General features: G+C 43.3%; 1 protein-coding gene and 1 pseudogene across 1 annotated transcript in view; both read left to right on the top strand.

Annotated features, from left to right (window-relative positions):
- LOC103345879 (uncharacterized) overlaps positions 1–4,855 on the top strand; it is a 98,176-nt gene extending 93,321 nt beyond the window's left edge. The window contains exon 6 of the mRNA XM_089311024.1: positions 2,664–4,855. Within this exon, the coding sequence (XP_089167150.1) occupies positions 2,664–2,778 (115 nt within the window). The 3' untranslated portion in view covers positions 2,779–4,855. The remainder of the gene's footprint in view (positions 1–2,663) is intronic.
- On the top strand, positions 3,336–11,638 carry LOC149123176 (adenomatous polyposis coli protein 2 pseudogene; annotated as a pseudogene).
- Positions 11,639–14,021: the final 2,383 nt, after the last annotated feature.

Below are 14,021 nucleotides of genomic sequence, written 5' to 3' on the forward strand. Positions count from 1 at the left end.
TTGTTTTCCCCCCCAAAAAATATATATATATATATAAAATATTTCACAATGTATCATAAGATATAGTATATCATACAAGTACATTGAATCATAAGCATGATATAATTATTCCAATGGATGCAAAAAATCATTCAGTGAAATTCAACACCCATTCCTGTTTCATAAAAAAAGATAGTTCAATATAATAAAGGTAATATATGACAACTCTCAGTCACTGTCCTATTGAACGAGGGAAAATCAAATGCATTTCCTCTAAGATCTGGAACCACACTAGGATATATATTTATTGTTGCTGCTCTTCTTCAATATAGTATTGGAAATTTTAGCCAGAGCCATTTGGAAAGAGAAAGAGTACAAGTAGAAAGGAGAAGCTCAAACTATTCCTTCTCAGATGATATGATTCTATATGATGAAAAACCTAAAGACTCCTCAAAAACACATTAGAACTGACAAATTCTGTAAAGTCACAGGATACAATCAACACACAAAACAAGTTACATTTTTATACACCAATAATTAACTCCCTGTGGAAAGAATGAAAAAAGCAATCCCATTCAGGAGAACTACCAAAAAATGCCTGGGAGCAAATTAAACCTGGTAAGTGAACGACCTCTGCAATGCACATTACAAAAAACTGAAGAAAGAAATTGAAAAAGACACAGAAAATGCAAAGACTGCTCATATTCATGGATTGTAAAAAGTAATTTAAAGCTTTCCATATTACCCAAAGTAATTTACAGGGTCAGTGCTTCCTCATGAAAATATTTATGACATTTTTCACAATTGTGTTAAAAACAATACTAAAATTCATGTCTAAGCACAATAGATTCAGCAAAGGCAGAACAAACTTGAACAAAAAGAACAAAGCTGGAGGAATCACAAGACAAGATTTCAAGGTGTACTCCAGGACTATTGTAAACAAAACAGCATAGTGCTAGCATAAAAAGAGACACAAAGATGAATAGGATAGAACGGGAGATTCCAGAAACTAATCCATGTATCTACTAATAATTGATCTTTTGACAAAAGTGCTGAAAGTACGTGTACTCTTTCTTCAATAAATGGTGCTGGGGAAACTGAATCCCCTTATACAGAAGATTAAGATTGACCCCTACTTTTTATCCCATACAAAAATCAACTTTTATGATGTGATAAATGTGACCCCCATGGAGTTTATTCAGGCAGCACCTCCAAGGATTCTATCCTCCCCAGGGAGAAAGGAATGCTGATCTACTACAGACTGCTTTCCTGAAATGAATTACCAAATATTTCTATTGTAAATGTATTGTTTAATTTGGAAGCTCATGGAGTTTGAATCCTATTTACTCAGTGTTTCCTGGCTTCCTTCAATTGCAAGCCACTCTATACTTCTCCCACTGTAAAAGCATATCTTTGCTACTTCCTTCCCCAAATATATATTTACTTTTGAACCATATTTTAAGCTTTTATTCCAAGAATTTTGTTACATTAAAATTATATGGCAGAGCCATCCTTTTGGTGCAGCGATTTATACCAAGGCCAGCATCCGATGTCATAGCACTGATTTGAGTTCCAGATGCTCTGCTTCTGACCCACCTCCCTGTACATGTGCCTGGGAAATCAGCAAAAGATGACACAAGTGCTTTGGCCCCTGCGACCAATGTGGGCGACCTGGTTGGACTTCCTTGCTCCCGGCGACAGTCTGTCCCAGTTCATGCTGTTGGAGCCATTTCAGGAGTGAACCGGGGCTGGTGCTGTGGTACAGCAGGTTAAAGCCCTGGCCTGAAACACTAGCATCCCATATGGATTCCGGTTCTAGTCCTGTCTGGTCCACTTCTGATCCAGCTCTCTGCTATTACCTGGGAGAGCAGCAGCAGATGTCCCAAGTCCTTGGGCCTTTGCACCCGCATGGGAGACCCAGAAGAAGTTCCTGGCCCCTAGCTTTGGATCAGCATAGCGCCAGCCATTGCAGCCAACTGGGGAGTGAACCAGCAGATGGAAGACCTCTATCTCTCTCTGTAACTCTGCCTTTCAAATTAATAAAAGAAATCTAAAAAAAAAAAGAGTGCACCAAAGGATGTTCTCTTCATCGCGGGAATCTTTTTATATTTTTTTATTTAGTAAATATAAATTTCCAAAGTACAGTTAATGGCTTACAATGGCTTCCCCCCCCCAATAATTTCCCTCCCACTCGCACCCCTCCCATCTCCCGCTCCCTCTCCCATTCCATTCACATCAAGATTCATTTTCAATTCTCTTTATATACAGAAGATTGATTTAGTAGATATTAAGTAAAGATTTCATCAGTTTGCACCCACACATAAACACAAAGTGTAAAATACTGTTTGAGTACTAGTTATAGCATTACTTCATATTGGACAACACACTAAGGACAGATCCCACATGAGAAGTAAGTACACAATGACTCCTGTTGTTGACTTACCAATTTGACACTCTTGTTTGTGGCATCAGTAATCTCCCTAGGCTCTAGTCATGAGTTGCCAAGGCTATGGAAGCCTTTTGAGTTCACTGACTTCGATCTTATTCAGACCGGGTCATAGTTAAAGTGGAAGTTCTCTCCTCCCTTCAGAGAAAGGTACCTCCTTCTTTGATGGCCCCGTTCTTCCCACTGGGATCTCACTCACAGAGATCTTTCATTTAGGTCTTCTTTTTTTTTTTTTCAGGGTGTCTTGGCTTTCCATGCCTGAAATACTCTCATGGGCTCTTCAGCCATATCCGCATGCCTTAAGGGCTGATTCTGAGGCCAGAGTGCTATTTAGGACACCTGCTTTCTACTAGTCTGCTGTGTATCCCGCTTCGCATGATGGATCATTCTCCACAAAATAAAGAGAAAATACTAAAATAGATAAAGTATTACATTGTACATCAACAGTCAGGACAAGAGCTGATCAAGTCACTGTTTCTCATAGTGTCCACTTCACTACAACAGGTTTCCCCTTTGGTGCTCAGTTAGTTGTCGCCGATCAGGGAGAACATATGATATTTGTCTCTTTGGGACTGGCTTAATTCACTCAGCACAAATTATTGACAAATGATGTTATCTTTGTTTAAGAAAGAACTCTATAACCACTGGAATCACCTCCTTGAAAATTAGTCCTTTTCATAGGAATGAAGTTTATGTCAGCAAAGGTTGTAAATCATAAATCGATTAACCATTTATTCAGCATGGGATTCCTGATTGGTGAGGAATTGATCTAGAAAAATTCAAAGGTGATTTCCCACTGCAGGATTCATTGGGCTCAGATGTCCATTCAGCGTTCTTGCAGTATCTGGGGCCAATGAAGATACGATGCTATTTGTAGAATTTCACATGATAAAGGCACAGAGTGATGACGATGAGTATCAACTCACATTCTTCCTATTTCCAAGAAGCTGAAACACAAAAGACCAAATGGACGGGTTTTGCTGAACACATATTTTATGCTGCTAACTATGTGTGTATAGGATACTTCGTGCTTGCTCACACATAAAACTTGTTTGGATGGATAAGACTGTTCAAGGGCTCACAAATATGTTGATTCTCATGTTTCTTCATTTCAGAAAAAGGAATTTCATGTTTAAAAGTAAAAGCATCAGGACATTGTTCTTCTGTAAACAGATATCCATTTTGTAGCTGATTAGGCACATTGCTTAATGAAATCACTTCTAAATCTCATGAGGCAATAGAAACTTTTGAAGCCAATCTGTCAAACAGCTCTTAATCCTACAAACCAGAAATGAAATTCTACACAAAATGCATCAAAGTAAATTATCCATAGGAGGTGTATCTAAGGGAAAATGTAATTTTAAATTATCATGAAAATATCAGTCTATAAATCACAGAGATTTGATTTTACAAAACAAGAACCACTACATTTTCCATTGCAGTAGTCATTAGTCTATCTGAAGTTGTGTGATGAATAAAATTGGATATGCCAAGAAACTTACCCATGGCTTCCAACTAAAAGTGAGAAATTGATGTGAGTTGGGTGAAACTTCACAAAGAAGTAAAGAACATCTGTAAGTTAGTGTTGAAACTTTTCTCTAAGAAAATGCATGGAAGCGTTTTTGATTGATTTTATCCTCTGGTTGGCACAGCTGCCTCTTAGGATGTCCTGAAATCTGGCCGATATAGAAGAGAAAAGTCCATTACACACACTGCTACCTGCCCCTATCTGGAGTAGGGGCTCTCCCTATTCCTGTCTCTGATTTTCCCTGGAGGGATGTTCACAGAAAGAGACCCAAGCTGATGACTCACTCACCACAGGAGCCATGACCACAAATTTAAGAAGCAATAGAATGACTTCTAGAAACCACTTCATGCAGTATAGTTGCCACAAACTCAGATTAATTAGAGTTTTAAGAACTCCAACATTTCTCCACCTATGAATCCTTTGATAGATTAATTGCTATTTAGGGAGGGTGGAGCCCAATCAGTATTTCTATCCTCCTCAGTGTTTACATTTTATGTTATACCTGACCTGAACATTTATCCTATATATATTTTTTAAAAATCAATTCACAAAGAAAGATTAGGTAGCAAGAAGTTACAGGAACAGATTAAGAATTCAGAAAAGTGGATCAGCTGTCCCAAAGGGACTTGTTAAGTTCTATTTGTAGGATTTAACTAGAGTAAAAACAAGGAAGGAATATTCTGATCAGAAAACAATCTCTGTTCTTTAATTTCTAGTGATTTTGTGCCCAAGGGGGCAAAGTGTTCTCAAGATCCCCTAAGGCCTATGACTACAACTATTTTTGATTCCTTCTGAAAATACCTGACACTTTTTTTTGTTGTTGTTGTTGTTTTAAATTTCAGAGACTACAACTGATCTCATCTGATGGTGATTTTGTGTATTGATTTTTCTTTGTTCTTTTATTTAAAATCATTTTCATATATAAAGGAAGCAGAGTATAATTTCCTAAATTTATCTTAATTTGTGTAACAGCCAGCTGAGAAGTAATAATTGGATTATTTTTTGCCCTTAGAGAGGTCACTGACAGACCATCTGCAATAGGCTTTTGCTTCTCACACCGGTTGAGGAGACCTTGTTGAAGTCCAGACTGTACTCTCAAGTACTGGAGTGATGCTACTCCTTCATACTGATGTCCAAGGGCACGGTGACTTCACAGGAACCATCACTGTTACCTGATGTTCCAACATTAAACATACAAACTCATTGGCTAAACTTTCTTCCGTGTCTCATTTTAACGTATTTAAAGTTCCCATGCGTCTCTTATGCTATTTTACCAGAATTTCTATTTTGTTTGATATTTAAAATGCTACATTTGGTTTATTAAATTATTATTGAAATATTTGTATTTATGTCCACTTTTGAGACTTATACAATGAATTATATTTCTTCTTTCCATTTATGCTTTTGGTATCAGTATTATACAACAAACCAGACTGCTGTCCCTTTTGTTCTCAAAAGGTTTACATAATATGAAAATGAGCAGTTCTTTGAACACTGAGAATGTGTCTTCTAAAAATACATGGTTTTATGTCTTATAGTTATAGGAGAACTATGGTCACCAATGTGGTATTTTTTAATGTTTATTATTTGGATTTTCTATTTTTACAGAAGGAAGTTCAATATGTGCTAGTATTGGCGTTTAACCTAGAAGTTAAGATACCGCTGGGGACCCCCACATCCCATATAAGAGTGCCTGAGTCAAGTGCTGGATCCATTCTCAGTTTCAGTTTCCTAATAATGTGCACTCTGGGTGGCAGCAGATCATAACTAGGTTAGTTATGTCCTTGCCACCTATGTGGGAGAACCACAGACTTCTCAGCTCCTGGATTCAGTTAGTTGTTGCAAACATTTTGTGGAATGAACCAGCAGAAGGCAGCGTACTTGTGCTCGCTTGCTCGCGCTCGCTCGCTCCCTCCCTCCCTCCCCCCTCCCTCCCTGCCTCCCTCTTTGTCTTTACAATAAGTTAAATCAAAAATAGTAAGTTTATATTTTAAGATAAACTTTGTTTATGGTATTCTGTTATTACTTTTAAAGTCCTATGTTTTGGCTACATAACTTTTTGTTACTAGCTTTGTATTTACAGGCCTTTCTCCTATTTTAATGTGATGAATCACCTATTTCACTGCCATCACTGTTCAAAAAATGTTCTTTTATCTGAAAGAGGGCTAAGAGAGAGTGGAGAGAGATACATAGACCCACACACGTAGATACACATCTTTCATGCACTGGGTCACTCCCCAAATACCTGAGCAAAGTTAGTCATGCAAAAGCCAGCAGCTAGGAAGTCCGTTTAGGTCTCCCACATTGGTGGCAGGAGCCCAAGTACTTGGGCAATTATCTGCTGCCTCATAGGAAATTTTGGCAGGAAACTCGATAGGAAGCAGAGAACATTTTTCTAGGTCCCATTGTGAAAGTTGGGTTTGCTGATCTTTTCATTTTAATGCCTTTTTAAAATAAATGAGCATTAAAACTACACTCTTGTGTGTACATATTGATAATTGTTACATCTTCTTGATGGACTATCACCTTTATTTCATATAGTGCCTCTTCATACCAATTAATGCTTTTTGCCTTCTATAAACATAAATGTGACTACTTGCTTTATATTTATATTGGTGCATCAACTTTTCAGTATTTGCATGAGGAGGCAGGTGTTTACGGTAGTGACTGAGCTGTTCAAATGTCAGTGTTCCATATTGGACTACATGGGTTTGACATCCAGCTCCCGACTCCAGCTACTTGCTAAAGGAGACTCTAGGAGGCAGCAGTGATGAATCAAGTAATTGTCTTCTGTGAGAAACTTGGATTGAGTTTCTGGCTCCTGGCTTTGGCTCAGCTCAGTCCTGTCTATTGCAATTTGAAATGTGAACAAGCAGATGGCAGCTCTCTTTTCTGTCTGTCTCAGAAAGACCTGAAATACTTTCTGAAGGTTTTATGTATTTTACTACCAATTTGAGAATAAACTTCAGCAGAATGAAGTGCATTCTAGTGGACATTTGTCAGTGTGTCTGGATCCTTCTACAACTCAAATAAGAACCAGTGATATTTATAGTCTTACAAATATCCTATTCTTGAATAAACTATTATGTGACTAATTTATAAAATACATGCCAATTCACTTCAATAATATCGATATTTTAAATAGATTTCACTCTAGATAATAATTTTTAAATAAGGTAAAATTATGTTTAATAGTAGAGTCATTCTAAAAATATGACTTTAATGTGACTAGCTTTCTTTTAACTCTCTTTTGGATCTGATGCAAACAAGCAAGATTTTATGACTATTACATGTGGTGCTTTAAAAATGCTGAGACTTTTACTTGATTTTAATTAGTTAATGGTTTTATAGTAGGTAATGTTACCATAAAGATTGTATTTATTTTTTACTTTAAAATAAAGATTATTTATTTGAGAGGCAAAAGGAAAGAAAGAGGGAAAGACAGAGAATGCAGTCTTCCATCTGCTGTTTCACTCCGCATAGGCCCGCAATAGCCAGAGAAGGGCCGATCCAAAGCCAAGAGCGAGGAGCTTCTTCCGGGTCTCCCTCATGGGTTCAGTGGGCTATCTCCCACTGTTTCTCAGGCCATTAGCAGGGCGCTGGATCAGAAGTGCAGCAGCTGGGACTCAGGTGCACAGCAGCTGGCATCTCAGGTGGATGCTTACCCTGCTATGCTGCAGGGTCGGCCACCGGATTACATTTCTAACACAAAGTGATTAGCATGCCGTTAGTGGAGCATGGTTCAGCATCATTTTCAGTGGGTTCTTCTGGAAATATTTAGCAGAACAAATGCTTCTGGTAAATTTAGCAACTATAATCTTAAATTTCAATGACAGAAATTCAAAATATAAAAATCATGAAAATGAGAAAACATTATAAAATTGACTAAATATATATATATATATTTGAAGCAACAGTCTATTAACCAACAGTTCGATGTAGAGCAAAATTTTTGAAAATAAGCTTTTTTTTTTTTGACAGGCAGAGTGGACAGTGAGAGAGAGAGAGAGAAAGGTCTTCCTTTGCCGTTGGTTCACCCTCCAATGGCCGCCGCACTGCGGCTGGCGCACCGCGCTGATCTGATGGCAGGAGCCAGGAGCCAGGTGCTTTTCCTGGTCTCCCATGGGGTGCAGGGCCCAAGCACCTGGGCCATCCTCCACTGCACTCCTTGGCCACAGCAGAGGGCTGGCCTGGAAGAGGGGCAACCAGGACAGAATCTGGCGCCCCGACCGGGACTAGAACCCGGTGTGCCGGCGCCGCAAGGCGGAGGATTAGCCTAGTGAGCCGCGGCGCCGGCGAAAATAAGCTTTTAAACAAATAAAGCATTCACTTAACTATCTACTGATTAAAGACACCATAGCTAAAATGCTGTTGAGTGGGTTTCCCCTTGTGTGCTTCTGCCCCCTCTTCAATCTTTTTCTGCTTCTTTTTCCTCTTCTTTGTCCTCTTCCCTCTTCTTTTGGTTTCTCCTCATTTTTAAAACCAGTTTATTGTATGTCTCCAGTCTCTGAATATAGTTTGTTTTTTCATCACCATCATCATAGGTGATCTGTGTTTTCCTTCACTCCTTCGAAAATTCCCACTTATCTGGTTCCCATTGACTTTATCTGCTGTGGGCTCTGTAGGCTTCAGTGATAATTTTCTTGCTTATCAAACAGCTTCATCAAGTTCAGTATATTCACTTTTAGGATCATGAGTTTCCTTCTGTTTCATTTCCTTTGAAGGTTTATGGTGGCATGAATTGGGTGTTCACTCATTTGCTTTCAGGATTATCAAAGTCAGTATCTTCGGGGCCATTGCCATGGCTCATTTGGTTAATCCTCCACCTGCAGCGCTGGCATCCCATATGGACACCGGGTTCTAGTCCTGGTTGCTCCTCTTCCAGTCTAGCTCTCTGCTGTGGGCAGTGGAGGATGGCCCAAGTGCTTGGGCCCCTGCACCCACATGGGAGACCAGGGAGAAGCTCCTGGATCCTGGCTTTGGTTCGGCATACTCCAGCCGTAGCGGCCATTCGGGGAATGAACCAAAGGAAGGAAGACCTTTGTCTCTCTCTTTCACTGTCTATGATTCTACCTGTCAAATAATAAAAAAAAAAGACAATATCTTAAAATAAAAACCAAAACCTGGGGCTGGCGCCGTGGTTCACTTGGGTAATAGCCTGGGGCCGGCACTGGGTTCTAGTCGTGGTTGCTCCTCTTCCAGTCCAGCTCTCTGCAGTGGCCCAGGAGGGCAGTGGAGGATGGGCGAAGTGCTTGGGTCCCTGCACCCGCATGGGATACCAGGAGGAATCACCTGGCTCCTGGTTTCGGATCGGCACAGCGCCAGCCGTAGTGGCCATTTCTGATTATAAAATTATTAATACTCACTGTAACTTCTTTTTATAAGTTGATTTTTAGAAGCAAGGCATTGGTGCAGTGATTAAGTCACTATTTGGGAGTATGCATCCATATCACACCGTCCAGTATGAGTCCTGGGTTTCTGCTTCCAATCAGGGTTCCTGCTGATGTTCACTCTTGGGGTGGCAGGTAATGGCTCAAGCACTTGAGTCCTTGCCAAGCCTATAGAAAAACCAGATTGCATTCTAGGCTCTTGGCTTTGGCCTAGCCCAGCCCTAACTGTTGTCGGCATTTGGGAAATAAACTAATGGAGAAAAGGCGGACTGGGCAGCAGCATGGTGAGCCCCAGGGAGCTGCCCAACAGCCTCGGGCAGACCATGCCACCCAGCAGCAGCAAGACGCTGCTGGCCGCGCAGCCCGGCCAGCCCAAGGACAGCCAGGTCAGCCTGCAGTGGGAGAGCTACGGGAAGCGCTTCCTGGACATCCCCAACTGCCGGCAGCCCTGCCGCCTGCCTTCTGAGCTGGACGCCTGCAGCATCTGCTTCACCGTGAAGAAGCTGGACGAGAACTTCTGTGCCTCCAGACTTAGTGTGCTGGCCCTGCACGAGCACTACGTGCAGCAGGACCTGGAGCTGGGGCTACTGCTGCCCACCTGCCCCGACCTCCACGCCAGCCACCGTTGATGAGAAGAAGCCGCCGGACGCCAGGAGGGGCCAGCGCTGGAGCTGCTGCGCGAGTGCCTGGGGGCGGCCTTGCCCGTGCGGCTCTGCAAGGTGGCCTTGGCACTGGTGCCCGGCCGCCGGGCACTGCCCATCCCCGTCTACATGCTGGTGCCCACCCGGGCCCAGGACGACGACTCGTGCACCGACTCGGCCGAGGGCACTCCGGTCAGCTTCTCCAGCACCGCGTCCCTCAGCGAGGAGACCCTGCAAGGGCCCACCAGGGAGCAGCCCCGAGGCTGGCTGGACAGGCGGGAGCCCCCCGGCCTCGCGGCCCCAGCCAGCCAGATCTCCAGGAACCGGCTCAAAGCCGGGGGCGCTGGCCAGAGCCCGGAGCAGGGCCGGGGAACAGGCAGGAGCCGGACCGGGCTGGAGCTGCCCCTGGGCCGGCCCGCAAGTGCCCACTTGGACCAGGCTGGGGGAAGTGGGGAGGCAGTCCCTGTGCCTCAGGACGCCCACCAAGGAGGCCGTGTACTGCTTCTATCACTCTGAGGAGGCGCCCTCCTCTGCCGGGCCGCACCCATGGCGACTGTCCACGATCCTGCAGGCCCTGAGGCGGGGCGGGAAGGAGGCCCGGGCCCCAGCCAAGGCGGCCTCTCAGGCCCAGCCGCTCCCCTCCTCAGCCCAGCCCTGGCTGATCGCCAAGGAGACCCCCACCTTGCTATTCTCTGAGCTCTTCGGCCAGCTCACTCAGCGAGCCCGAGCCCTGTGAGCAGCCGGCCAGGCCAGCCACCTGGGAGGCCTGGAGCCCACGGTCCCCCAGGCCCTGCGCCAGGGACCACAGCTCCCCCAGCTCGTGCTCAGAGGAGGAGCTCTTGCACCGCTGCATCGGCTCAGCCCTGCCCAGGCGCCGCAAGGCCCGGGCTCTGGGCAGGACGAGTGGCCAGTAGAGGCACCCCAGGACTGCCTCAAGGAGGCGGCCGCCTCAGACCAGGCCTCGGACCTGGACAGCGTCCAGTGGCGCACCATCCAGGAGGGCGCCAACTCCATCATCACGTGGCTGCACCAGGCAGCCTTCTCCGAGTCTGACTCGCTTCTGTCCCTGGGGTCTGCTCTATCCACGGGCCCCTCCCTGCAGCTCTCCATGCACAGGAACAGGTGCCAGCCCAGGGCCAGGCGGGGGAGGGCGGTGCTCTGCGGCCAGGATTTCTCTGTTTTTTGCACCCAAAATTAGCCAAGATGCTTTACCATTCTGAATAATTTTAACCAGAAAACGAGTTAAACTCATTTTGGAGACACTAAAATCCTTCTCTTCTAGAAAAGTCTTAAATTTCACTTTTCCCAGACACATAGAGCATAAGGGTAGCTGTTCCTTATAGTTTTAGAATGATTAAAATCCAAATTATTGTGTTCTTTTGTATTAAGGGATACTATGTCTAATGTGTCTTTGTTTTTGATAGAATAAATAAGCAAATGAATAAACAACTAAATTTACAAACCAGAAAAACATGTGAATAGCCCATAAACAAAGGAAAAAATGGCTGATGGAAGACAAAACAATAAAACTAACCCAGAATTCCAGAAGGTAGAATTCATGTGTCCTGATTCAAATGACCAGTTAATCAAATTACCAGGTTTCCATTATCCAACATGAAGCCAAAATATACCATAATAAAATTATAAACCAAAATGAAATGTAATACATAAAATGTATACCAAAAAAAAAAAAAAAACCAAAGAGGTTGTCACTGGATCTGATATGGAGATTATGACCAAGAGAAGTAATTATTCTGGTTTGTGCCACTGAAAACCAACCAAGTTGATTTATCATTCCAAAGCATTTTATCAAAAAAAAAAAAAAGTCAAACCCATTTTGGAGAAATGTAAAATCCTCCTCTTCTACAAACGGCTTAAATTTCACTTTTCTTAGACATATAAATCATGTGGATAGGTGCTTCCTGTATGCTTCTAATCAAAAATTCCAATTTGTTGTGTGTTTTGTATTCTAAGGGATACTATATCATGTGTGTTGTTGTTTTTGAAAGGATAAATAAACAAATCAGTACACAAATAGATTTAAAACCAGAAAAAATGTGGGTAAGAGCCCATAAACAAAGGACAAATCATCTGCTGGTAGCCAAAACAATAAAAAACCTAGAATTACAAAAGGTAAAATTCCTATTCCCTGATTGAAAAGACAATTTAACCAATCATAAGGATTCAGTTATCCAACATGAAGCCAACATGTAGCAGAATAAAATTTATAAAACAAAATGAAATGCAATACATGAAATAAATGCAAGACAAAGCAGCTATAGCCAGATTGGATATGGAGGTTAGCAACAATAGCAGTGAAATTCCCTCATCTGTGGCACTGAAATCCACTGATGTTGCTTTAGCATTCTGAATGATTTTAACAAGAAAACCACAGTCAAACATGTTTTGGAGAAATTAAAATACTTCTCTTCTAAAAAAGGCTTAGATTTCATTTTTCCCACACACGTAGAGTATAAGGGTAGATGTTACCTGTAATATTCTAATCATAAAACTACAAATTGTGTTTTTTGTAACATAAGTTTATTATGCCAAATGTGTTGTTGTTTTTGTCAGAATGATAAATAGATAGATAAGAATTAAATAGATTTCTTTTTTTTTTTTTGACAGGCAGAGTGGACAGTGAGAGAGACAGAGAGAAAGGTCTTCCTTTGCGTTGGTTCACTCTCCAATGGCTGCCGCGGCTGGCGCACTACAGCCAGCGCACCCCGCTGATCCAAAGGCAGGAGCCAGGTGCTTCTCCTGGTCTCCCATGGGGTGCAGGGCGCAAGCACTTGGGCCATCCTCCACTGCACTCCCGGGCCACTGCAGAGAGCTGGCCTGGAAGAGAGGCAACTGGGACAGAATCCGGTGCCCCAACTGGGACTAGAACCCGGTGTGCCGGCACCACAAGCAGAGGATTAGCCTAGTGAGCCGCGGCGCCTGCCAAAATACAGTTCTTGAAAACTCAGTGAAACTGACAAAACATTTATCCACAGGAAACAGGGGGGAAAAAGAGAACAGACTCAAGTGATTAAACAACAGAAATGACAGCGAGGACATTACTACCAACCTTACCAAAATAATAATCAAAAAGCACTACGGAAAATCCACAGAGCCCTACCATCACACCAAATGCAAGGAACCCAAAACTGTCCTCCTAGACCAGGAAACGGACCAGCATTTTCGCCGTTGTTCCTCCAGTCCAGAGTCTCAGAGGTCTAGAGCAGGGCGGCTGGGCCATCAAAAAGGAAACACACGGGAACGTGTGGGCCATTCCGGGAGGAGACAGAGCCACCTCTGCTCTCGCACAGCATGACCACGAGGCCACTCGCACCGTCGGGACCCAGTGGGAAACCGCAACAGCCACGCGTCACTCACCTCCAAGGGGGTCCGGTCTGCTGGCGGGACAGAGGCCCGCCAAGGCCGCTGCTTCTGGAAGGGGCTGAAGAAGAAAAACGTGCCTGGGAAACAGCGCGGCAGCCTCTCCTGATCCCGGCCTGGCCCTGGGGCCGCTGGGTGTCCCTCAGGCTCGGCCAGCAGCATCGCAGACAGCTACTCACGGCTCGTGCAGGCTCTCGGCAGGAGCGGACACGGTGCTGACTCCCACCTGAGACCACTGGGCTGTAGGCGCCAGGCGTGCGGGTGCACTTCCGGGTCACAGTGCCAGGTGCAGGCACCGGCCTCTCTCTCTCTCTCTCTCTCTATCTCTATCTCTATCTCTATCTCTATCTCTATCTGTCTTTCTTGACAGGCAGAGTGGACAGTGAGAGAGAGAGAGAGAAAGGTCCAGAATTAAATAGATTTAAAACCAGAAAAAATGTAAGGAACAGCCTGTAAACAAAAAATCGTTTGCTGGAAGCCAAAACAATAAAACAAACCTAGAATTAAAGAAGGTAAAATATCTGTTTCCTCATTAAAAAATATTAAATCCAATGACCTGAATTCCATTATCTGGAATGAAGGCAAAATGTAATATACTAAAATTTATAACCCAAAATGAAAGAATACATGAAAAATGCAAAAAGAAACAAAGAGGC

The sequence above is a fragment of the Oryctolagus cuniculus genome, chromosome 12, assembly GCF_051225735.1.
Source record: "Oryctolagus cuniculus isolate XC-2025 breed Fujian yellow rabbit chromosome 12, ASM5122573v1, whole genome shotgun sequence".
Lineage (NCBI taxonomy): Eukaryota > Metazoa > Chordata > Mammalia > Lagomorpha > Leporidae > Oryctolagus > Oryctolagus cuniculus.